The 24,794-nt window shown below is 42.9% G+C and overlaps 1 protein-coding gene across 1 annotated transcript in view; it reads right to left on the reverse strand.

Moving 5' to 3' along the window:
* Positions 1–24,794, reverse strand: part of Elp1 (elongator complex protein 1) — a 40,200-nt gene that overhangs the window by 1,343 nt on the left and 14,063 nt on the right. The window contains exons 11-31 of the mRNA XM_089545259.1: positions 23,591–23,767; positions 21,240–21,351; positions 20,162–20,323; positions 18,406–18,512; positions 17,410–17,504; positions 17,054–17,210; positions 15,106–15,289; positions 14,934–15,012; positions 14,228–14,307; positions 14,005–14,142; positions 13,154–13,239; positions 12,830–12,972; positions 11,972–12,095; positions 11,190–11,287; positions 8,583–8,784; positions 7,389–7,450; positions 5,924–5,986; positions 4,781–4,946; positions 2,865–2,961; positions 2,660–2,802; positions 492–640 (exon numbers count right to left, since the gene is read on the reverse strand). Of these exons, the coding sequence (XP_089401385.1) occupies positions 492–640; positions 2,660–2,802; positions 2,865–2,961; positions 4,781–4,946; positions 5,924–5,986; positions 7,389–7,450; positions 8,583–8,784; positions 11,190–11,287; positions 11,972–12,095; positions 12,830–12,972; positions 13,154–13,239; positions 14,005–14,142; positions 14,228–14,307; positions 14,934–15,012; positions 15,106–15,289; positions 17,054–17,210; positions 17,410–17,504; positions 18,406–18,512; positions 20,162–20,323; positions 21,240–21,351; positions 23,591–23,767 (2,624 nt within the window). The remainder of the gene's footprint in view (positions 1–491; positions 641–2,659; positions 2,803–2,864; positions 2,962–4,780; positions 4,947–5,923; positions 5,987–7,388; positions 7,451–8,582; positions 8,785–11,189; positions 11,288–11,971; positions 12,096–12,829; positions 12,973–13,153; positions 13,240–14,004; positions 14,143–14,227; positions 14,308–14,933; positions 15,013–15,105; positions 15,290–17,053; positions 17,211–17,409; positions 17,505–18,405; positions 18,513–20,161; positions 20,324–21,239; positions 21,352–23,590; positions 23,768–24,794) is intronic.

Raw genomic sequence — 24,794 nt, forward strand, 5'->3', positions numbered from 1 at the left:
GCCGAAATCAGGAGGAAGAAATGGGCTTGGGCAGGGCATGTAATGCGAAGGCAAGATAACCGCTGGTCCTTAAGGGTAACGTAGTGGATACCAAGAGAAGGCAAAAGCTTAGCAGGGGACGGCAGAAAGTTAGGTGGGCGGATGAGATTAAGAAGTTTGCGGGGATACAGTGGCGGCAACTGACAAAGAAGGACAGGGTTAACTGAAGAGACATGGGAGAGGCCTTTGCCCTGCAGTGGGCGTAGTCAGGCTGATGATGATGATGACTGCAAAAACACAGCCAAAGAAACTACAGATGGAAAATTCGTCTATACTTCTGTTCCTCATCACTGACCCACCAACTCTAGTGTGGAACTACACTATTGCAAAAAATTATCCACACGCCTCTCTTTGCAACTGTATGTTAGTTTCCAAATCTGTGTGCATCTGTCTGATCTGATGTGGTCAGCACACCATGTGACATTTTCTCGAGGTGCGAGCAGAGGGCTTACCAGGGAGCTTTCAGCCGTCTCTGGTGGCCAAACAGAGGGAATGCTTTTCTCTATGGTGTCCAGCAGTGCTGCAAACCCATGCTGCAGGCTCTTGGCATCTTCGTCCAGGCTGCACAGCACCAAGGCACGCAGGAGATCCCTGCACTCCTCTGGAAATTGTGGCAAAATTTTTGTGCAGATGAAAATTTGGGGTCATGAGACTTCATTGAACTTTGCATTAATAGCAGGCTTAAGTGGCTGCATTTACCCAAAACAGAATGTTCAAAAGGTGTTTTACCCGCCGCGGTGGCTCAGTGGTAAGGCGCTCGTCTACTGAGCCGGAGTACCCGGGTTCGAACCCGACCGCGGCGGCCGCGTTTCGATGGAGGCGGAACGCAAGAGGCGCCCGTGTGCTGTGCGACGTGAGCGCATGTTAAAGATCCCCAGGTGGTCGAAATTATTCCGGAGACCTCCACTGAGACTTCCACTACAGCACCTCTTTCTCTCTTTCTTCTTTCACTCCTACCTTCCTCCCTTCCCTTACCGCGCAGTTCAGGTGTGTGATATACATGAGACAGATACTATGCCATTTCCTTTCCTCAAAAACCAATTTAATTTAAAAGGTGTTTTATCAAATATAAGTAGGGGTTGGACCTTTTGGTTTTGAACAAAAAAGAAACGATAAAAGTACACCAAATTTAATTTTTGAAATCTAATTTAGCCAAAAAAATTGAGTATTCTTGCCACTGGAAATTGGCTATGGAGTAGGAGTTACTCTCAGTTAGCGGAGAAAAATAATAACTTGCTGAAACCAGGGGCGTGGTGAGATGGTGTTCTCTGATTAAGTAGTGCAGTTGTCCACTTAATGCTCTGCTACCTTATAAGTCTCTGTAGCTCCAGCTCGTCACCAAACGTCATCCGCTAGTGCAGCGCTGTTCACTGTGATCACCCGCTTAGGGCAGTCATTTGGTTAAGCACGTTTCTCCACTGCATGTAAGGACGCTTTATTCCCTGCACAAGTGTCGTGAAAAGGTGCCATATTCTGGCTACTGCGACCTTCAGCTAAAATTGCATCGCTGTCAACATGCAGGAGACGCGATTCCATACGCTCTTGCTCAACAGCCCAGTGCTATCATGGCACCCCACTTTTTGAGGTTAAGTTCCACTTGCATATTTGTTGAAAAGTTCTATCATTTGACTTCCATTACCTATTTCTTTTTTGACAATTCCTTCTCTGCTATAAGGGCTTCTCCAGTCCAGTAATTATGAACATTAGTGTATTAATTACTGAAAAATCTGATGTTCACGGTGGTGAAAAAACCTAGACAAACTCCAGGCCACTTGATGACACAGGAATACCACATTATATCATTAAAAAAAAAAATGGTAATCCATCCGTAGCAAATAAATATTCACCGAAAAAAAAAAGCCAAAAAAGCTGCAGTCTGAAATAAAAACTGATAAAAGTCTGCTGAAGTTTAAAAAAAAATAAATACCGAAAAGTCTAACACCGAAATATAAGCAACAGCTGCATGCAACCAATCATTCCAAGCATAGAAAAAGTTCAGTTGGGTGTATTTTTAACAGGCTTACGCAAATAGTGGTTTTTCGGTTCAAAGCAAATTTGAAGTGAGCAGCAATTTCCTTCGAACAACTTCAATACTTTTGGCACACAGAAGAGGCTGACTGGTACAATCACGAAAAAAAAAAAAAAAGCTTTTTTTTTTAATCTCAAAGGGACACAGGACAAATTTTCGTTGGTCTGTATAGGCAGATTAGACAGATGCTGTTTTCACCGACAAATGAGCGTTTATAAGCTAGAAAAAGGGCAAAATATGAAATACAGGTGTCGCTACCACACTCTGATTCTGCAAATAGACACCAGTGCGTCAACACAGATTCCCGATGCGGATCCCAGAGGTTAGGCTACATCACCATTCACTTCAAACCGGTGATCTCAAGTCCTTTTCGGTGTAGGCGTCACGTGTTTGAATTGAGTGGCGGGAAAATTTTTAAATACAATTTTCTAAGCAATAAATGCATCTTTCCTGCTGGACAAACCTCAACACACCCAGAAAGAGTCGTAGAACTGATTTTTACTAACAGCGAAAATTGGATGGCGTTTTCTTCAGTGTCCCTATGAAATTCGCAGCCAAATTGCTCAGAAAGACCACCCCCTGCACACTTGCCTTGCAGCTTGTCAGTCGATGAAGCCACTTCTGCAAGTGCGATGACGAGTGCCAGGTCCTCGTAACGAGAGCCCTCCTTCAACACATACTTCTTCCGCTCCTGTTTCTTGCGATTCCTTGATGTCCGCATGGTGGCGATCGACCTGAAGGAGTACACATGTGAAACCGGCGCCACACAGACACCGTGACAAGTGCGGTTCCTTACCCCGAGAGAGAGCTGCCACCAGCCACACTTCCGCCAACAGTCCTGGAGGTCACACTTGCGACGTCGGAGAACGCGCCATCGTCAATGTCTCCTTCTCCTTTTGACCATATCAAAATATCAAAACACAAGCTTATCAGGGAAGGCAAACATTTTCAGCAGAAATCTGCCTGGCTAGGTAAGACAAAGAAGAGAAGCCAAGCTAAGCCAAGCCAGGTTAATTGATACTGAAGACAATGCACTAAAAAGGCTTTCCTGTGAATCATGGCACATCTAAACTGCCCATGCAACCATCAACACGTAAGTGGGTGCAACACTGGCCTATGTCATGTGACTGGCCAAACACAATGGACCGCCGTGTTTAAAGCCCATCCAGTCAGCTCTAAAAAAGAGACAAAGCCAGTCTCTTTTGCCGGAAGGGGTTAACTAGAGTCACTCTAACTGAAACCTATCTTTACAATGTATGACTGAACAAAGATATTGATGATGTTGCAAAACCCTGGTACAGTAAACTAAAGTGTCATTCCTAGATACGAATGGTGTCGCATGAAGTAACAGTACCTGCAGCTGAATATGCCACGAGTGCTATGCTAAAGCAATACGAAAATGCGAGTAAATATAAAATCTGGAAAACACTGCTGAGAAGAACTACAGCCATCCTTGACATGGTGAATGCAACTAAGCATTACCAGCCGTGCGGACTACACAGTAAAGTTCTGTACTTATATCGAATCCAGAAGCTGGTGTCAAAATATACTTCACTGTCCATAGGTAAGGACCAATAGTAAATAGAAGCCAGTAACCTCAAAACACAGCCCATAATAACCAAGCTTACAGTCATAATTACGGACAGACAAAAGCTTGAACAGGAAGGGCCTTTTTCAGGGCACAGTGACAATGTTAATGGAAAGAAGTGCACTAGAGAGGATGACTGGACAGAAAATTATGTGCCTTTGCTCACAGTGTGTTATAAAATTGAAACCACATGAAAAAAAACAAAAGAAACTTGCTTGTACACTGCTGACATATCAACAAAATTTAAACCACTTATACACATTTCTAACTTTAAAACTGTACACTAAATGTGCAACATAACAGTGAAGCCTTAGAATACAGTACTACATTTTACTGTGTGTAAGTTTACCTTCACAAAGAAGGCACCCGTCATTTTGTCATAAATGTCAGTGGTCTGAGTGCCACGGCTTTTCCCTAAGCGATGATCTCTGAGATAATAAGTAAGATGTGTACACTCCAAAATGTAAAGCAACAACAACAAAAAACGTCCATGCAGTAGCATAAGCATATTACTGTTCCTGGCAACACAACTCTGTCCCTTTGAAAAAATGACGTGTTTAGAACAGCACTGACTCTCCTATGATATCATTTTCACAGCAGAGCTTGAAACATGCAGTACCATTTACTGCAATCCTCTCGCTGAATAATCTGAAGCTTGCAATGATGCGCAGCGACTGAGCAAAGAAGAATAGCCAGCTATATGCAATTTGCATAGCCAAATAACTTTTTTCACTAACTAATAACCGCTATGTTTACCATTTTGTCAAATTCTTGTTAGCAAGTGAGTGGAAATGCCTGAGATGGTATCTGGCATTAAAATGTGCTTTTGCTACAACAGGCAACACGCCTAATTGCGAACAAGTTCGCTCTGTTTAACAGGGTAGCTCTGTACCATATCCCATGCTTTAGTGTAGATGCATGTCAGTACTTGCATACCTTCTCTGCATTAGATTGACAAAATAATGAAATATGCAATGAAGAAACCGCATTGACAAAATAACGAAATATGCAATGAAGAAACCGCAATCAGGAAATCTATGGCAGCTGTGCTTCTACAAACAGAATGAACACATACACTAATAATACATTAATAAACAACATCTTTGTAACTATAAATATGTCACCTTGCTCCTCACTGGCCTTGAGCTCACGAACTAGTGCCAGCCTCGTCGCATGTTTGGACCATGTGTTCCTCAGGGAGTCCACAGTTTCTAGCATACTTTCGACCTCACTCTTGACAGCTGGCTTCCACAACTGTTCTCTAAACTCTGGCCTGCCATAGTGGTAAATCTGAAAAGATGAAACGAGAATGAACCTTTTCTTTACGACACCTAAACCAAGTGCTAGACAGTAATCTAACACAGGCATTCTCAAGCAGGTTTCAGAGAACAATTGTGTTCCGCACAGTGCTTGAACCATGTGTGCATCAGACCCCCCCCCCCCCCCCCCCCCCCCCCTTCCTTTACCCACTTTATTCTGGAACTGATTATCCTCTAACTGCTTAAAGCAAATTATTTGACTCTACAGCCAGTCACTGTTATAGAATTCGGCCATCATTTTGAGGGCAAGTACGTCTACATGCTCTTTTTCTGCATGCATGTCAGACAGGAAGGGGGTCGAAACTATGACACACGGGTTCCTCAGCCCCTTTTGAAAGCCACTGGGGTTCCCTAAGGCTAAAAAGTAGTCTAAAGCACACATACGAATCTAGTACAGTTGCTTACGCTTCAACTCAGCCAGAAACTTTCACATTTTTTTCTCTATAAACATTGCCAGCTTCAACACAAATGAGGTAAGGAAGACGTGGCTCTAGCTTAGCAAACCAGTGTGAACTGCAAGAGTCAGTACACCAAATTTCGAGTTTTCGTGATTTAGAGCTAACACCTGTACTAACTCTGCCTCCTTGGCACAAAGGATGGCATCACACTACACATTTAAGCTTTTCAAGATTCATGCTTTTGTTATGTTAGTGGATAACGGAATAATGGAAGTGAGTGGGCGAGTTGGTTTTCCATTCCGACAGTGAAAGCCCTCAAAAAGACCAGGACGACATGTCTCTCCTTTTCTCTCTCTCCTTTTCTGTCTTTCCTTTTGTGCCGTCCTTGTCTTTTTGAGCCCTTTCACTGTCAGAATGTGTTAGTGGGCAACCCCAAACAAAGGTTTTACTAAACAAACTCTCGAATCTTCATTTAACGGCTGCATACGACACTCTTCTAAAGTGCGCAGTACATATTTTACTAGACATTTATAGCAGTGCAGACACAAACCTTAGCCAATGCAGCATCCCACATGTGTGCTTCAAGCAAGATGTGAATGGTTTGCTCTTCATCCTGAACAGGGAAAAGGAAAAAGAAAAACGAGAACAGTATAATCACTGTAACCAATGTCATCAGTAGCAACAGTAGTAGGTGGACTATGACCATTGGCTTCTCCCAATAATCACCAATTATCTCTGTCCTGTGTGACCCACCGGCAGCCCTATCCTAGCAAATATGAGAGAAGCCAACAGCCACAGAAACCAAGGGACACGAGGGATTTTTTAATTAATTTATTTATTTTGTGCTGTTGTTCAATTTAGAATATTACTGAATACGTTATCGCTTAAAGCTAATTGATTAGAACAGCAGAAGAAAAAACAACCACATGCCGCCGGTGGGATCCGAACCCTCATGTCCCTTGGTTTCTGTGGCTGTTGGCTTCTCTCATATTTATAACGAGCCCCTCATCCCCCTCTCTTGTTTGCTTAACTATCCTAGCAAAGTTACTCCTAACCTCATCTGTAAATCTGATTTTGGGTTGTCCCTGGTTATGTTTTCCTTCACTTGGAACCTCACTCTTACAGTAACAGATAATCACTTATCTATTCACCACATTACACATCTCTCCCAGATCCAATTTTTTTTTCTCCTTCATTTTCATTATAACATCATTAACTTGAGTTTGGTTGGTTGGTTTATGGGGTTTAACGTCCCAAAGCGACTGAGGCTATGAGAGACGCCGTAGTGGAGGGCTCCGGAAATTTCGACCACCTGGGGTTCTTTAACGTACATGGGCCTCGAATTTCTCCTCCAAAGAAATTCAACCGCCGCGGCCGGGATCGAACCCGCGTCTTTCGGGCCAGCAGCCGAGCACCATAGCCACTGAGCCACCGCGGCGGCCTAACTTGAGTTTGCTTTCCAAGGACAAATCCAGCACGAAGTTCTACAGCACTAAACAACCTTCAATACTCAAGCTATACCTACCTTTCTCATGTGATATATAAGCCTCTCAGAAAACTTTCAAGCGCGGAACAACCTGCACAGCTTCCTCATTTACTGCTGAAGCTACTACGGTTTTTGTATCTGCATAGCACATAAAAGATCACAGTTTTGCTATCACTGCTCTTACCTCCAGGAAATTCTCAATCTCTGCCTCACACAGAGAATGCCCTAATAGGAGTGTTTTTAAACAAATTACACACAGACCCATTCGCACTCGTCCAGAGCGCTCGAGCAGTGTGCTGCGGAGCAGATGAAGTGAAATTTTATCATAGTTGCTCTGCTAGGGGCAAGGCATTTGTGTCTATGTAGTTCACATGCCCGTTCAGCTGCGTTCAAGTGCAAGTAGTATAAGTGAGAGTAGGTATTTGCTTTAGAATTTCGCTTTATTTCCTCCACACAGCACCGCTCGAGCGCTCTAGACGTGTGATTGGGAGTGTGCATGATGTGCTCTCCAATAAAAACGAATACAGACCTTTAAAAAGGCCTCGGAAATTTCGGCAGCCTCCGCATGACGTTTGGCAAGCAGCAAAGCATCTGCAAACCCAATTACCGTTCAGTTTGAAGGCATGAAGACAAACAATAGGTAAAGAAAGATACCTTTATGAAGCGTGCTGCTTCTGTAGGCACTCCGAAACATTAAAATACAAAAGTCAAAGCACACTAAAATTAAACGAAAATTAACTAAAAGTTGTTTCATGCTCAACAAAGGATGAATTTCTCGACCAAAAACTCACTGAACTCAGAACAGAGCCAGGGGTAGAATACTTCCATTTAAACCGTTGTCCAGCCAATCTAGACATCAGCACCAATTCCTCCCATAGCGGCCAGAGGAAAGCTAAGTCGAGCGTTGTATTGTTGTCATGGCAGAAAAAAAAACTACATCCCGAGCAGGATTTGAACCACCATCAGCAAAAACAGAGCTGGTTTGTTTCTCAGTGCCTCGGACAATTAGGCCACTGCCGCAGTATGATGTGCTATGTGCATGACCAGAATTTATTTGTCCTGCTATGTGGAATTTCCTACCCCTGACAAAGCTTCTAAACACATGCTTTAAAAATGGAAGATCCGCTCAGACTTGAGGATCCTTTTTTGACGAAGCTCCAACTGAATTACAGCTTGCAGCTTTTGCTGGGCTTTTGAAGTTTGTAATTGCCAAATGCTTAACTTAGCTTTTCGACTGAGTAGAATGGAACAAAGTAGGAGCCCTATTTAATAAGCTAAAGACTCCTTTGCATGCAGCTTTATTGCGGCAGAGCAGCCTGATTTCAAGCGAGGTTTTTGGAAGCTTGTACTTGAAAGTAACTTTAAAATTATTGATGCCTGTGAACTGTCCACCACTGTTCATCTATTGATCTCAGTTGAATTATTTTAGCTGAAAGATCATCAAGAAGATCTGCTTTTCCCAACACACACGTGCACACACGCATGCACGCATGCAAATCAACGTGTGTTCATTGGCTACCACAAGTCTGAGAGCTGAATTTATCATTTTTTTCGAAGCATAATAGTAAGCAACGTTCGTAGGCGCCATTAAAGTAATCCTTAATCGACCTTGAAAATCAGTTATATTCATGATATGGCAGATGCACAACTGTTAAATAAAAAGTGGCATGCCAAGCACTGCCAAGCCGAACACAGAGACAAAACGCAAGCCACATGAACTTGCCAATCATCCGGCTTGCAAGGGCTCGCAGGCTGTCTCCATCGTACTGCAGCTGATATGCTGTAGAGAGCAGCAGGTTCCAGTTGAGACACAGTTCAAAGGCCCTCGCGGCCTTTTCCAGTTTTCCACAACGCCTGTAGACAAGTCCAGCTTCCTCGTAGTGCTTCTTTTCAAAGAGGTAATCACCATAGATTCCCCACACTTCCTGCAACAGTGAGCGCCACAGCTGTTGCATAAGCAGCCAAATAAAAAATTATACCTATCTTACCTAGTTATCAAAGTATAGGTACAGAAATTGAAAGTGAATTGGAACCTGGTTGTCTTCAGCTTTCTTCATCATAAGCTTCAGCTTATGATGTACATAATTTCTAACGAAGTGGATATGCACTGCAGGCACTTCAATGCCCCCAACACCAGAAAATAGACTGTGGTGATGAACGCAAAAAATAAGACATCATTTATGAAGCTTTGCTCAGAAAACCAAACGCAGCCTATGTAGTGATGTTGAGGAATGATCAATTATAAGACTGCTGATTTCACAACTGCCGGCTGCTAGCTCCCTAGTTTTAGAGAAATAGTGGTGCAGAAAAACAGAGTTAGCTAACCTTTCAATGTATTTTAAATAGTGAAAAAAAAATAAATAGAGAAGCTCTAAAGTTCTTAGCATGTGCTGTTACAAACTGAAGAGGGGAGACCATTACATATTCAACATTAGTCTGCTGACAACTCCATAACGCACACCTATAATAGCACTTTCAAACATTCATTACAGGAAAAAGGTAGCATTTTTTAACATCAGTGAATATGAATTTGTTACATTTTATATTTCCCAACTACGTTCACTGCAGGACAAAGGCCTCTCCCATATCCCTCCAGTTCAACCCCTGCTGTTAAACCCATGGCTACCCTATCCCTGCGAAGTTCCTGGTCCCATCTTCCCTCCTGACCTTTAACGTTCACTGCTATGCATTACCTCTCTTGCAATCCACTCCACTACATTAAGGAACCATCAATTACTTTGCCTTCCATTACATGCCTTGCTCATGCCATTTCTTTTTGATTTCAACTAGGATACCATAAACTCAAAATTGTCCCCTTACCCATTCTGCTCTCTTTCTGTCCTTTACTTTACACTTACCACATTCCTCTCCATAGCTCACTGTGCTTTCCTCGATTCAGGCTCTACCCTTTTCGTAAGTCTCCACATTTCTGCCCCACAGGTTAGTACCAACAAGATACAGCTGTTATAAACTTTCATCTTAGTTAATATCAGTAAACTGCAATTAATCACCTAGAGTGCCTGCCAAATGCATTCTACCCTACTCTTATTCTCCTAGTTATTTCACTCTTGTTGTCCTGATCTGCGGTCACTACCTGCCCTAGGTAGATAAATTTCACGACAACTTCCAATGCTTTACTGCCTGGCGTACACTGTTGTGCCTTACCGAGACTATAGAACATTTCTTTAGATTTGTTCGCATTCATTTTTAGGTTCTGCTCTGCATGTGTAGGCCCTTGATCATGCTTTGCAATTCGGCCCTTGAGTTACTCAGCAAGGCAGTGCCATCGGTTAATCAGGGATTGCTAAGATATTCTCCACTGACTCCAGCTCCCAACTATTCATAATCCAGTCCCCTGAATACCTCCTACAAACATACAGTGAATAGCGCTGGAGATCTCGTGTCTTCATGCTTGACACCCTTCCTGATTGTTTTTTTTATCACTTTCACTGTGAAGAATTAGGTTACTTTGCAACTGCTATAGATATTTTCCAGTATCTTTACATATGCCTTTTCTACACCCTCATTATTCAATGCCTACATGACTGTCAAGGTTTCGACTGCAGCAAATGCTTTTTGGAATATACAAAGGTGATACATATAAGTGGTCAGTTATATTTTGTGCATTTCTCTAACAACTGATTGATAGTGTAATATGGTCCACTGTTGAGTAGCCTTTCTGACTGCCAGCCTGGTCCTTTGGTTGATTAAAGTCAAAGGTTGACCTAATTTGATTAGCAATTACCTTAGTAAATACATCATAAACAACGGACCAGTCCTTGGTGTCCTCCTTTTTATGGGTTAAGATGATGCCAGTGTAATTCATCTCCACCTTAAAACACTCATCGACCTTAAAGTTTACTATACTACTTCACTTAGGAAAGTTTAAAACCATCTTAGGAACAAAGGGAGCACTACTTTGAACCCATCTTATTTGAATGCTGACTATAGTCTTGTTAAGCACTTTTGGCTGATGCTGCTTGGTTTCTTCTGTCACCTTCTTGTATAAGAGGCATACATGCATCTTGCATCAGATAGATATTATACTGATCAAGCAGGGAAGCCATAAAAAACTGAATTGCTTAAAACTCAACAGCCTAATATTAAGAGGTCCATTAGTGTATATTTGTTGCATATATAACTGCAGAGCAGAATTTTGGCTGCGTGCCTGATTTGCAAAAAATTCTCTCTGCTTCACTATTCCCACAGCCCAGAAATTTTTTGCGCTCAAGAGTATAGGCATACACAACATACATACACACAAAATTCCTGCCAATCAATATGCATGCTGATTAACACAAACATGGCAAAATACTGCAGTAATCGGTACCTTGCATTCATGAGAGCCTTCGGGAAAGAGATTAAGTGCTGTGGTGTACAGCCTCTGAGACTTGATGAGGTTGAGGCACTCAGTGAAGTGTGCTTCACCTACATGGCAGGAAAGAAACGTATAAACAAGGGGCACTAGTAGACAATGCAAAAAAAAAGAAAAGAAAAATGGGCTAGCAATGAGGTTAACACCAATGTTTATTGCAGCCCAACATTACGGCATTTCACCAGAAGAAATCACTTGCAGAACTGATGATGATGAATTTTTATGTCACAAGGGCAGGCAAATGGTGCTTTCTTCAACATAAAGTGGGGGAGAGGGGTCAAATACCCATTTTTCAAGCATTCCCTTTCATATAAGATGAGCATCAGGCCAGAGGAAAGCTTGTACCCAGTGTATCACTGGTGGGTACCCAGCAGCACTGAGGATCAAACCCCACACCTCCCACATGTGAGACAGATGCTCAAATCACTAAGCCATCACTGCGGTAGTTTGAAAAACTGAAGCACTGATTCCAGTGGAAGCATGCAAGTGACAACAAAACTTCGTACAGGCTGTGATACAACAAAGAATCGTACAATCAACAAGGCGTTGAGAAACTTGAAGACTGCTCTTTAGTACAATGATCAACAACATCTAGACAAGTTCTTGCACGAAATGCTGAGTAGGTGCTTTTTCTTTTCGTAGACACCAGACATTTGTGATTCCACATGTAGTTAAATGGCAGAAAAGAAACAATGAATAATGAGTGGAAAATGAGCGTCAAGGAAACAGCTACTTGCCACAAAGGCTAATATTCTTGAGGGCCTTCTTGTAGCGCTCCAAGTGCATGTCTATCTTGAAACGGCGATAATTTGGCTCAAGCTTGTTCAGCTTGTTCAGGAAAGGAACATATTCCTTGGGGTCCTGGAATGAGCACGGCATACGTCACACACCGACATGCAGTGCTTCCACATTTTCCCTAGTCAACAAACAAGATTTTGAAAAACATAGGCTCCTAAGCACACAAAGGTGCATGGTTTTGCACTAAGCCCACATCTATAGGGACACCGTGAACAAATCCATCTGATTATTGCTCAGTAAATATTGGTTCTTGCTTTTTCTGGCTCTGCTGACATTTGTCCAGCAGCAAAAGATGCATTTATAGGAAAGAAAATGAGGATTTGATTCCCTAAACGAAAAGGAAAAGAAGGTTAATGGTATAAAACATCATTTGAAAGAAGAAAAAATGCAAGCAGAACTTTGGTGTCCATAGTGCTTTAAGTATGATATGCTTGTACCAGACTTATCAGAGAGCAACAGCATGTAGTATAAAGGGTATGGAGGGTGCTACCTAATGATTTCGGCTGCAGTGTAGTGGGACAGTGTTAGAAAGCACTCATGGGTGAGCTGACCTACAAAACACAATTCAGCATTACATTTCGTGGCAGATTTATTTGTCACTATTAGTTTTGAAATAAGGTAATGTATGATATCCTCACACTCTTCGCATGAATGCAATGTAATGAATGCAACTAAAAAGTTTGGCAGGCACACAAATATGCATGCAATCACACAGAGACAGATAAGTAAGAGACTCAATGAATTGGGACTCATCCTACATTATTCAGAGCTAGTCAGCATTTCATTAGGAGGAATACCTTTTGAGATTTTTCTGCAACCATGAGCACAATGTCAAAGTTGTAGGTCCCCAGGGCCACATTGAACAGGTCTTTTCTGTCCACAAGGTAAAAGAGGTACTTGAGTGCTGCTTCACATGTTATGCCCGCTTTGTTTGCAGAACCTGCATGAAAAAGATACTATGTACTGTACTCTGGCATTATCATGCATGAAAGGCTGCTTTTCTTAAAAGAACATGAAAATCTCACTTTTGCAATACTCATCACATTTGTTTCACGCTACCAGAGACTTTCTTGAGCAAGGAACGACAAAAGGTGAATTCAAGAAAATAGCCCTGCACATACCTTTGAGGTCATAGATCTTGGACAGTGCCTCATCCAGTTCTGGTTCTGTTTTCTTAGCATGACATGTCAATATGGACAAAAGGTACCTGTTAAAAGAAAAAAAACTTTTTCTGCAAAAGGAAAACGCTCCAACATGCAAAATCAACATGCACTATCATAAACACTCGGCCACTGATTGCAACGTTACTTATTGTAATGCACTTTATTCACAAGAAGTGGTGCCCTCTGGGGAGTTTGCGAAAATTTATCTTCTACCGAGAAAACTGGTTGAAAACAAACGCATGTGGGCTGCACAGGTGCAATCTGGTGCCACGGGGCGCAGCTGTGCACTTGACATCTACTGCCATCTGTCATTCACACCTGTCACTAGCATGAATGGCATATGTGCAGTAAAAGCTCGTGGCTTGTTTTCAACCAGTGGAGCATGGGAGAGGGCCGAGAAGAAGAAAAGCATACATGTGGGGTGTGGCCTGGAAAAACGCAGATTGCAGTGTAATTGCATTCTGGAACAACAAAAGTTGTTGAGTACCTCTTTGGCCAGCCAGAAACGTTATCAGTGATGCAAAGCAGGCAAGCAGTCAGGGTGATATTTACGGAACAGAGCTTTATGAGCAGAATATGAATAAACGCATATGAGTACGATCATCTTTTTTGTTCACCATGTTGTGTCACAGGAGCATTTCAGGCCTCACCACGCAAGCAAAAACACAAAACGAAATCAAATAAGAGCACTGGGCTGATAACAGCCAGCACTACGCATGCTGGCTGGTTCTTACTGTGTGTAAATTGAGGCTCAGTAAATTCTTTTCATCTGCAACAAAAGGAATCAGTGCAGCAGATTTGCACGTTACCTGTCACGGTCCAGGTGCTCAAGGACACCTCTCAAAGCATCACAAATTTCATCTCTTTTGCTCTTTTTGAATGCAAAGGGCACTCGTTTTCGGGCTCGATATGCTGACGCATACATTGTGACCGAGATGTCTTTGTCCCTGGAAAGAAACACCGGGAAGAGTTGATGGCAGTGTATACATCCCTTCTACTCGTGCAAGACTACATCAAAGAAAGCAGGTTTACGTCAGTGCTGTTAGGAAGAGGTTGAGGTCGGTTGGCTCCTTTACTTGCTGTACAAACTCTGACAGATTGCTCAAGAAAGCCTGAAAAGAAAATAAGGAAAATCAGAGAGTTTACTTATGCACAGCATATATATATATACTGTTGCAGTCTAATGTACACATCCTCAAAGGTGTGAGATGCATAACACTGTAAAGTGCGGAAAAAAATGGTTTCCTCTCACATGTGCTAAAACTCTTATTTACGGACAAAATTTTGATCTCTACCCTTTATACAACCATTTCGTATAGGCAACCAACTTCTCCAAAGACACGGATCTTTAACACATAAAAAAAAAAGAGGCTACAGTAAAGTGAGTCTCAATGGTTTTATCCTACTGTCCATTCGTTATGTTCATGCATGCCAGAATCACTAAGGTGTTTGCAAATACCAACACTTTCGCACATGTATATATTTTTTTGCAGCACAGTAAAGGGTACAAACAAAAACACGCTACTGAGTCAACTTTGGGATATGCAAACTCTAGCAAGGAAAATGAGGCTTGGAAGAAGTAACAACTGCTCATTAATACTATTAATTGCATTTGGAAAAAGTGCAGCACCCTTTTTCACTTATGGATGATGCACTGTTATGTAACAACGACAAATATTTCTGATGCATCAACTCAGCTTAGAGGGTCTATACACAAATATGAATGCGGAACACGTACCAATGGGTCATGGTCACAAAGGAGGTTCAGGTCAATGCGATTAATCTTCATCAAAAGAAATGCATCGCCATATTCCCTTCTGTAACACAAAAGATGACGTCACAGAACGATGACAAATAATGAAATTCACAAGGCCTGTACAGAAAACAGGAGCCCAAAGGGCTTAACCAACCTGTCCAGATGGTCACACACTCTGTCCAGCACAAGTGCTCTGGGCGATATGGTCTCAAGGTTTCCCCGTGGAAGCTGCAGAACAACGCGGCCATTGACTGGGACACTGGTCACCAGCAGGGAACCACTCTCCAGCTCACGTGGGGCATCATTCAGAGACTCCACTGATTTGCCGTTCAAAAGGTCTGCAAAGGACACGGTGCAGCTCAGCGGTGCTCATTGTCAAGAACTAACCACACACTGCAATTAACAGTACAAACTTCATGGGTTCTGCATGCAGTAATTCACACGTCCTGCTCTTGAAACCTTTCAAACGTTTCTTATGAAGCATTGAAATGGCAACAATGCTTTGCTGTAATAATTACAGTGGCTTTTAATATGCTTTTAAAAAAATGGCTGAGGCTTAGCTAAGGTTAAGCCTAGTCAGATGCAAAGCATATTGATAGCTAGGCTTGGTAAAGTTCCTCGCTTTGTTCTTCAGTTGATGTAGAACGTTGTCGCCGAGCCGCATATTGAGCACGCCGCTTAGCCAGACGTTCATCCCGCTCTTCATCGGTCTCTGTGGCACGCTGAAGCTTTCGCTTCTCGTTCAAATCAGCCCTGCTTCTAGGCGGCATCCCAACACCTGGCCGCCTCGTAAGTGCCCGGAGAGCGAGGCAAGCTCAGCTTTATACCGCTGCTGTAGCGTCACGTGGTCAGCTGCAGCGCCTCTGATGTGGAGCCTCCACCGCCGCGGCCGACCGCGCGAGCCGGCAGCCCATCTCTCCTCTGCTGTGAAGTCATGTTGTCACGTGGTGTCACGTGGTCACGCTAAAGGTCAATGGTAGCTCCACCGCCGCGCTCGACGGGCTGTAGTGTAGCTCTAGTAATATGCTTCGCATAAAAAAATAAAGAGCATGAATGCTCCACAATTTGAGAGAATAAACTTTCTTGTCATAAATTTTCTTGCGGCGACAAAATTCAAGTGAAAAGGAACAGTAAGCTGCTGCAGATAAATTCTAATACTAATAATAGTGGTGTAGTGGTGTAGTCTGAAATTCTTTTAGGAATAGGGGTTGAACATGCGCCCACAACTTTGGACAGAAGGCTAGAGCTAGGCACACAAAGAAAATATGCCATATATAAATATAGTCAACACTAGGAGGGGGCTTCAGGGCCCTTCAGATTGATCAAAATTCTGGTTCGGGCCAATTGGTCCATGCTACAAAGTTTTCTAAGAATGGCATGAAATGGATGGGACAATGCAGAAAGAACACATATATAGTGCCTGTTCTGTCTTTATCTGTTCTTTCCTCATTGTCCCATTGACTCCACGCTTTTATTACAAGACCACCAGCTAAATTATCTGCTCTCAAGCTTTACCTTTGATCAGAAAATCAGGAATAATTATTCCTACAATCTATAAGCCTTCCGCATTCAATTACTAAAAGCCAGTTTGCATAGAAGGACATAATACATCTGCTTTTTATATTCAATATTTGAAGGTGAGCAGAAGGAGGTGATGAGGAAAGGAGAGGCACGGTAACTGTCTACCACAGTTGGATACACAAAGCATGGAAGGGGTGAGAAAGGCGAAATATAGGAGACAGGAAGAAGTCCCAAGGTTTGAAAATTGTAAAAGCTTTCAAAGTTCTGATAGGGCCACAATTACTGAAGTTACCCAAGGGGCACTGACACTTCAAGGCTGCATGCATAAATGTAATTTCTTGCTCTGAAGTGCTGGATGTTGCCGCATGGAAGAGGTGAGCCTGAAAGAGTGTCCACAGGCAGCCTCTGTAACTGCCAGCTTGATGCTTTCACGAGGAACATACAGGAAAGAGAAATGGGAAAGGGAGAAAGGGGAAAGAGTGGAACAACGGGGGACCCAAGAAACAGCCACTAACAGTGTTACACCAGAGCAGTTGGGAACTAAGGCACTGATCCCAATCATGCCAATTGCATCAACATACTTGCAAGGTCGAAGTCCAGCAGCAGACAGCGCAGAGTATGATGGTGTGTGGTGAGGAGAAGGAACTTCCCATGAAGCTTGAATGAAGTGCAATCATCGCATATCTTCACATCGTCACAGAAAAGCTCAAAGCGATCTGACAGTGCTATCACCCTTGGCTGCAAAAAAAAAAAGGGAGAGAGAAATGCAAAGGTTTGCTGTCTCAAATATTTATAGTGTTCATGATGCAACCACAGTTTTCTAAAACCAGTTTCCTAAATGTCATAAAGACCTTCAAACTGAAGACATTTCTAAAGATTGTATAAAATCTCTAGACTTTCGAGGTTGTGTGGTGGCATGTCGTTAATACAAGCTCACCTGTTTCAAGACCTCGCCAACAGCAACTGTAGTGCATGGCCTTGGAAGCTCGAGCTGAATTCCATCAGAGCGAAGCCACGGAGCCAATGTTCCATCTGCCACAAGTGTTACTGATAAGTACCGTATGCAACACTGTCACCAATTACAATACCAGGGAGCAGAAAGAATCACAACAATAAAGGTCTGCTATTATTATTTTTTTTTTTTTTTTCAGAGTACACAACCAATTGGTTCAACTAAATATTCAGTTAATTATACAGCCAAGCCCACCTACAACGGACCCACTTAAAAAATCAACACTTCCACAGTACGAAAAATACGACACGACCATATCAATGTACATTAGGGCTGTGGTACTGAAGCAGTTACAGCAAATGCACACGTGACAGGAACTAGAGTGCCCCAGGCATGCTGCACAGTCCTCATTGTGGTACTACAAGATCATTGACATCTACTTTGCTTTTCGCTAGATCATGAAAAGGACGCGGGTTACGCGACAAAAAGATGAAAAAAAAAAAGAAGATTGACCACTGGTGTGCAACATTGCCTCGCATAAGGTCTTTATGCTTTGTACGCAAAGTAAGACACACTGTGATGCCTGAACGCCCAAAAAGATTGCTGAAATTGTAGTATTTAATACATTAATCTTCTCCAGTAGTGCTCATTCGAGCCGATGATGTTGCAAAGCAGCGGCCATTTTCGGCACCAGCACTGAGGTGGCATCCAGGTTGGGCACTGCCTTGCTGATTGGTTTGGTGTCCAGTGTGAACCTAGTTCCTTTATCCTCGCAAAATTGGTCCAAAATGTTATGTTTCTGAGTGCTGTAAGCTTTTCGCATGCCATAAAAACTGAAGAGAAGCAGTGGAAGAAAATGAAAACTAATAAGAATAATGATAGGGGCGCCACTTTCCATTTCGCCTCAAACTTTCGTTGGAAATGAGTGCTGTTGTTCAGTGATATGCCAAAAGGCAACACTTATCACATGTTTTCACTGACCTGGAGTGAGAGTGGAGAAGCTGCCATCCTGGTACTGAAGGCAAACAACCGTTCCATCCAAATTTGTGGACAGAGTCAGCACAGAGTCTTCTAAAACACAAAGTGACCTGAAATGCCATTAAAGACAAGCGATGATTGCCTTCAGAGTTCCAACTCAGCATTTGAAGCCACACCGTTGTAAATCTAACATTTGGGAGGCTTTACTTGTAAACCTTTTTAATAAAACCCCACCATACTTAAGCTTAAAGGGACACTAAGGACAAATTGAAGTTGGCCTGTATCACTAGACTATAATATTATAACAACTAAGAGACTACTCTCGACGAAAACGGAGCTTTTATAAGCGTGAAAAGACTAGAAAAGTGGAACATAGGTGTCACCAGCATTGGTTGATAGTGCAAGTACAAAAAAAAAAAGGAAAAAACAAGTGAAAGGAGTTGCTGTCAGTGTCTCTTTAATTTTAGCCCCTCATAAGGGACTGAGTCCTTGTGTCCCAAATATGCAAAGAGGCAGCAACAAAGAGCATGGGAAGCGTACGGCTTCATAGAGACAGCGAGCGGAAGAAAACGGAAGTGCTTTTCAAAGCGAAGAGCTCATACTAGAAAAAAAATGCATTGCAACCCCAAATGTTCTATAGCAATAAAGTCAAAACTGGCGTTCTGATGAGAGGCAAAACGCCTTTCGTTATAGGCAAGCCACCGCAGAGTGCACACAAGAATGTGCTGCAAGTTCCAAGATTGGTCTTTAGCTGTGGTCATTAGGCCTAATTATGGACGACAACACCGAAGAAGTGCTTGCTTCGGCAGTTTATCGGTATCTTTATCGCCATCTTCACCTTTCCGTTTTGGCTCCTGCGATACGTTCCGGACCCTGCGTAACGCAGAACCTGCACCTCCCTCAGCCATAGAGAAAGAGGTCTGGACATTCCAGATTTAGCATAGTGGCGAAATACCACCACTGTCCGATGCTTACTGAACATTTCTGGACAGCACAAGAAAATGGACTGTGTCATTGAACAGCACCGCTCACGTGGTATTCCCTGAAGGCCCGCAAACTAAGAGGCATAAGGCAGCGAGGCTAATTTCGAAATTCTTAGTGGACATCTCTTTCCTTTCTGCACTGTCGCACATCATGATCCTCTTTCTTCCCTTCTTTCCCAGGTCACAGTAGCATGCAAGATAATGATATCTCAGGCTGAACTCTCTGCCTCTCTCTCTTTTTTAGAGGACACAGGCCTTCTGGAGCAGTGGTAGGGAGTTATCTTGTTTAGGTTTGGTTTGGTTTATGGGGTTTAACGTCCCAAAGCGACTAAGGCTATGAGAGACGCCGTAGTGGAGGGCTCCGGAAATTTCGACCACCTGGGGTTCTTTAACGTGCACTGACATCGCACAGTACACGGGCCTCTAGGATTTCTCCTCCAAAGAAATTCTAGCCGCCGCGGCCGGGATCGAACCCGCGTCTTTTGGGTCAGCAGTCGAGCACCACAACCACTGAGCCACCGCGGCGGCCTAGTTATCTTGTTTAGGCTATGTGACACAGGCAGATCATTTGTAAGCATATTCAATGTAAGGCTAATCCTGCCTGTTGCTTTATTATTATTTATTCACGTTTTCCTAAAGGCACTCACAGGGAGGGATCATCATGCTCCCAACTGTTGAGACCTACTGCCACAAAAAAAAAAAGTACATCTTTCTCAAACAAAAATGGTCAAACGATACCAAAAGAGACAGTAATGCAGTTATTGTAGATATCTTACTTTGCAACCAGATGTGTCTGTTCCCCATGCCTGACCTCAACTCGCAACAGATGATGGGATGCCTCAGAGGTGCACACACAGAGCAGGTAGTCCTTGGAGGGCCACGTCCAGTGATGCAGGCTCAACGTATGCTCAGGCACCTCGATGCCATCAAATTCTATCCTGTAGCAGCAGGGCAACATGGAATCCAGTTAGCATGACAGCACAGTTAAGGTGTCAAAATGAGATGCGTTTAACTCTTCCACACTTTAAACTTGGCTTTGGAATGGATAAATGAATAAAGCTCTCAGGAAAATCAGCACCTTCCCTCACATAATGAGCTCGGAAAAATAAGCAATGGCACAAAGAAACCTGTGTTTATCTGTTCTTATGAAACCACCATGCCTTTTCTAGATACTTTAAAACTGCAACACATCAACAAGGATGGACTGCGTATTTAAAATGCACAGTGCATTTCGAATTCCTTCCTGCAGGAAACAAAAGTGCTTCTATGAGAAGTTAAGGCAACAACATGAAGCAAATAATGCATGCATTACATCTGTTCTCCATACATCCAGATCAATCACTAGGGTAAATGACGACGACTGTGTGTCAGATTAAGTTACTAAGCTCATCAAGACACAAGTACTATAACAACAATTACACTCATCTCGTATAACAATTGTATATAACACTCATCTTGTATAACAATTACACAACAATTACACACAAGTATAACATGATTTACACTCCCTTTGTAAAAAAGGGAGTGGAAAGGGACTTTGGAAAGGGACTTGCAGTCCCTTTTCTAGCATACATATAGAACATTTCAAGCATATTATTACTTGGTGTTCTTCAAGCTGCATCTTAATACCACTGTGTCTTCTTTTCATCTGTCATAATGCAAGGAATTTCTGCAAACAGTACTATAAATATCTGGCTGTTGCCTATCTTTCACAGATATTGTTTCCATGCAAGCCCAAAAATAGGCGTGTGTTAGTCCAGCAAATGGTTCTATAATAATGGTTTATAACTTTTCAACCATACAAGTGGACCATGGTTAGTGGAGTGCAACATACTAAGATATAAAAATGTGCACCTGTAAGGGCCGTAGCACTCGGGGACAGGTGATGTAACCTTGAAGCCATTTCGTCCACCTGCACTCTCAGGCTGCAGTGTGCAGCTTTCAGTGTGTGGCTTCACAAAGCCCTCTGCAAACAAAAGACAGAAGTGGGATGGCTTGCTAAGCTAGTGAATACACGAATCTAATGTGCACTGCCATTAACAACTTATTGTCCTAAATAACAAATAGGTTGGTTGGTTGGTTGGTTTATGGGGCTTAACGTCCCAAAGCGACTAAGGCTATGAGAGACGCCGTAGTGGAGGGCTCCGGAAATTTCGACCACCTGGGGTTCTTTAACGTGCACTGACATCGCACAGTACACGGGCCTCTAGAATTTCTCCTCCAAAGAAATTCCAGCCGCCGCGGCCGGGATCGAACCCGCGTCTTTTGGGTCAGCAGCCGAGCACCATAACCACTGAGCCACCGCGGCGGCAAAAATAGTAAAAAAAAAAAACAAATAAGAAAAAATAATAATAAGCACCCTTTAAATAAGAGTAGCACTTAAAAGTAGGAATATAGTAACAGAGCAGTATAATGATAACTGTGCAAAAAAACTTGATGTCGCAAATTTTTTTTTGTTTTAGTTCTAGGAGATTGTTAAAGTTGAGCCACGGCCTGTGTTAACACTGCAAGGTTTCACTAAGCAACCACATGCAGAGATACCGACGGTTGAAAAATTAATGCTTAGATTACTGTGAACTAACTGTTGCAATGAAATTCACATTTTTTGGCCAATCGGGCTTGTAGCCCTGCAGGGCACATGTGTATTGGTTCTCTAGCTTTAAAGTTCTAGTGGAATTTATGTGAAAGACAATGGATGAAAGATGACAGAAACTGATGCCGTAAGTGCCAATACATACTAGTAGTGCTTTACTGCACGGCAATTTATACACACGGTAATTATACTATTACAACCCACAATGTCAAAAAAGGTGGTTTGGTCTATGGGGTTTGACGTCCCAAAGCGACTCAGGCTATGAGGGACACCATAGTTGAGGGCTGCAGATAATTTCGACCACCTGGGATTCTTTAACATACAATGACATCGCATAGTACACAGGTATCTATAGTTTTCCGCCTCCACCAAACTGTTCTCGCCGGCGCCGGGATCGAACCCAGGTCTTTCCAGTCAGCAGCTGAGCACCATAACCACTGAGCCATCATGGTGGCTCGAATGTCAAAAGAGAAACTGTCAAGACAGGCTGTATGCATGCTATACGTATTAAAGGTGCACTGACGAGGAATCTGAACTCGTCTTTTTGCCGCGGGAAGTCGATCCACACGTTCCTAGCACTCTTAGAAACAGTGACTTATTGCCCTGTGTGGCCGATTTCCCCAATTAAAATGAATTAACATCCGGCTCCCGCCTTTTTTTTTTAATTCTGCCTCATACGGTGGGCGGAGTCGACCAACGCATGGAGCGCCTTTCACCCAGTCCCGTGAAGGCTTTACTTTCGCTTTATTTTGTTTTTTAGGTTTCCATGAATAAATAGTTTCATTCGGAGATAATATAGCCACAAAATAAGCCCGAAGAAATAAAAATACGCGCGGACTATTTGCTACTACGGACTACTACGTATTACTCCGCCGATGGCAGAGCGGCAAGCCTCCACGGGACTGAGTGAAAGGCGCTCCACGCGTTGGTCGACTCCGCCCACCGTACAAGGGAGAATTAAAAAAAAAAAAAGGCAGGAGCCGGACGTTAATTCGATTTAATTGGGGAAATCGGCCACGCAGGGCAGTAAATCGCAGTTTCTAAGAAAGCTCGGAACGTGTAGATCGAGTTCCCGCGGCAAAAAGACGAGTTCAGATTCCTCTTCAGTGCACCTTTAAGCTACAAGTGGAGCCAGATTTTCAGAATCAGTAATATGGCAACATTGCAAGCCCAGCACAGTTGTTAAGTTCTAAGGAACATTAGTTTACCTGAGTTTGCAGCAAGCCATTAAAGAAGGCTCAGCAACCTAAGGGTACACTGACCCCTTTGGGGTCTACCAGGGAGATTGATAGATAAAAATGGGGGGCATGCCTGTCCTACTCATTTACAGGATACAACAGAGTGTCTCAAAACTTTTTTTTCACGGCCAAAAGTAAAGGACTAAAAGCATTTTACATAAAGTACTTCATAAACCAGACAGACATTTTTGTACGAGGGTTTCTGGGAATAAACAAACATCTGCCAGAGCATTATCTTCTGGCGACTATTTCTCCCGTTGGAGGTCATTGCTTCTTGCAAGAGGATAACTATTAAAAGTAATAAAGAATGCCTGAAGCAAGCGAATAGACAGTCAGATATACATAGCCAGAGAAGAAACAAAAAAAAGACACACCTGGGCTGGAAAGTACAAAGAGGAGGCCGTTCTGACCCTCTAGCGCAATGACAAAGTCGTCTCCATGTTGCCCAACCCCGAATGCCACCTGGTCGATGAATGCAGTTGTCTTGACCCTGTAGCTACACATTGGTGGGGGAACAACAGCCACCTTGAAGAGTGTTGTCAGCACAGCGTCTGAAGAAAGGAGGGCAAATCAAAGGAGTATAAAAAATGACAACACGAACCATCCCGGGAAGCACGAAACAAGAAAAGGTGGGCAACTCAGCCAGCACTTGTGCCAGTGTGCAAAACAGGCTTTGCACTTGTTACGTACAAAGGCTGCACACATAATAATCAGAGGTGCATGTTTATCATGCAGTATAGATACGTTTGGTTTGGTTTGTTAGAGTTTAACGTTCCAAAGCGACTCAGGCTATGAGGAACGCCGTAGTGAAGGGCTCCAGAAATTTCGACCACCTGGGTTTTTACATGCACTGACATCGCACAGTACACGGGCCTCTAGAATTTCGCCTCCATCGAAATTTGGCCATCGCAGCCGGGATCGAACCCGCGTCTTTCATGTCAGCAGCCGAGCGCCGTAACCACTGAGCCACCGCAGCGACGCCAGCATAGATACATACATTTAGAACATAAAACAGGCAATGCACAAAGTCTTTTCATGAAACATTACACCTTAAGAGACCTGCCATTTAAAAAGAAGTCCTATGCACAGTAACATGTGCATTTTGCAAAAATGCAGCAATACTTGAAAACAATAGCAACACCCATACTGTCAAAGGGTGATGGCTAGATAAAATTCAGAAGCTTAAGTAACCATGTAAATTTCTAGCGGAAAGAACAGTGAAAAACTCATCTAACACTCAACCAGAAAGGACCTCATGGACTTAAACCGAACCTAGCGATGTGTATAACAAAACACTGCTCATTTCAATGCTAAACTTGTTCCTTCCAGATTAAAACAAAAGGAACAGCCTTGCAACATATAATAGTAGGCTGTTTCATTTGTTGCTTAGCAAATACAACCAGTACATGCATGTAACAAAAATACTTTAAAAATGAATGGCAAAAATGCAAAAAAACGGACACATATCCCATGACGAGGTGAAGCTTATCACATAGCAGACGTGCCCATTCGATATGACCCACTGTGCTTGAGAGACTCAATTTCAATGGTAGTACTAGTCTCCAGCTTTCTTTTTTG

This window comes from Amblyomma mixtum, chromosome 5 (assembly GCF_055824585.1).
Source record: "Amblyomma mixtum isolate Tamu chromosome 5, ASM5582458v1, whole genome shotgun sequence".
NCBI classification, from domain to species: domain Eukaryota; kingdom Metazoa; phylum Arthropoda; class Arachnida; order Ixodida; family Ixodidae; genus Amblyomma; species Amblyomma mixtum.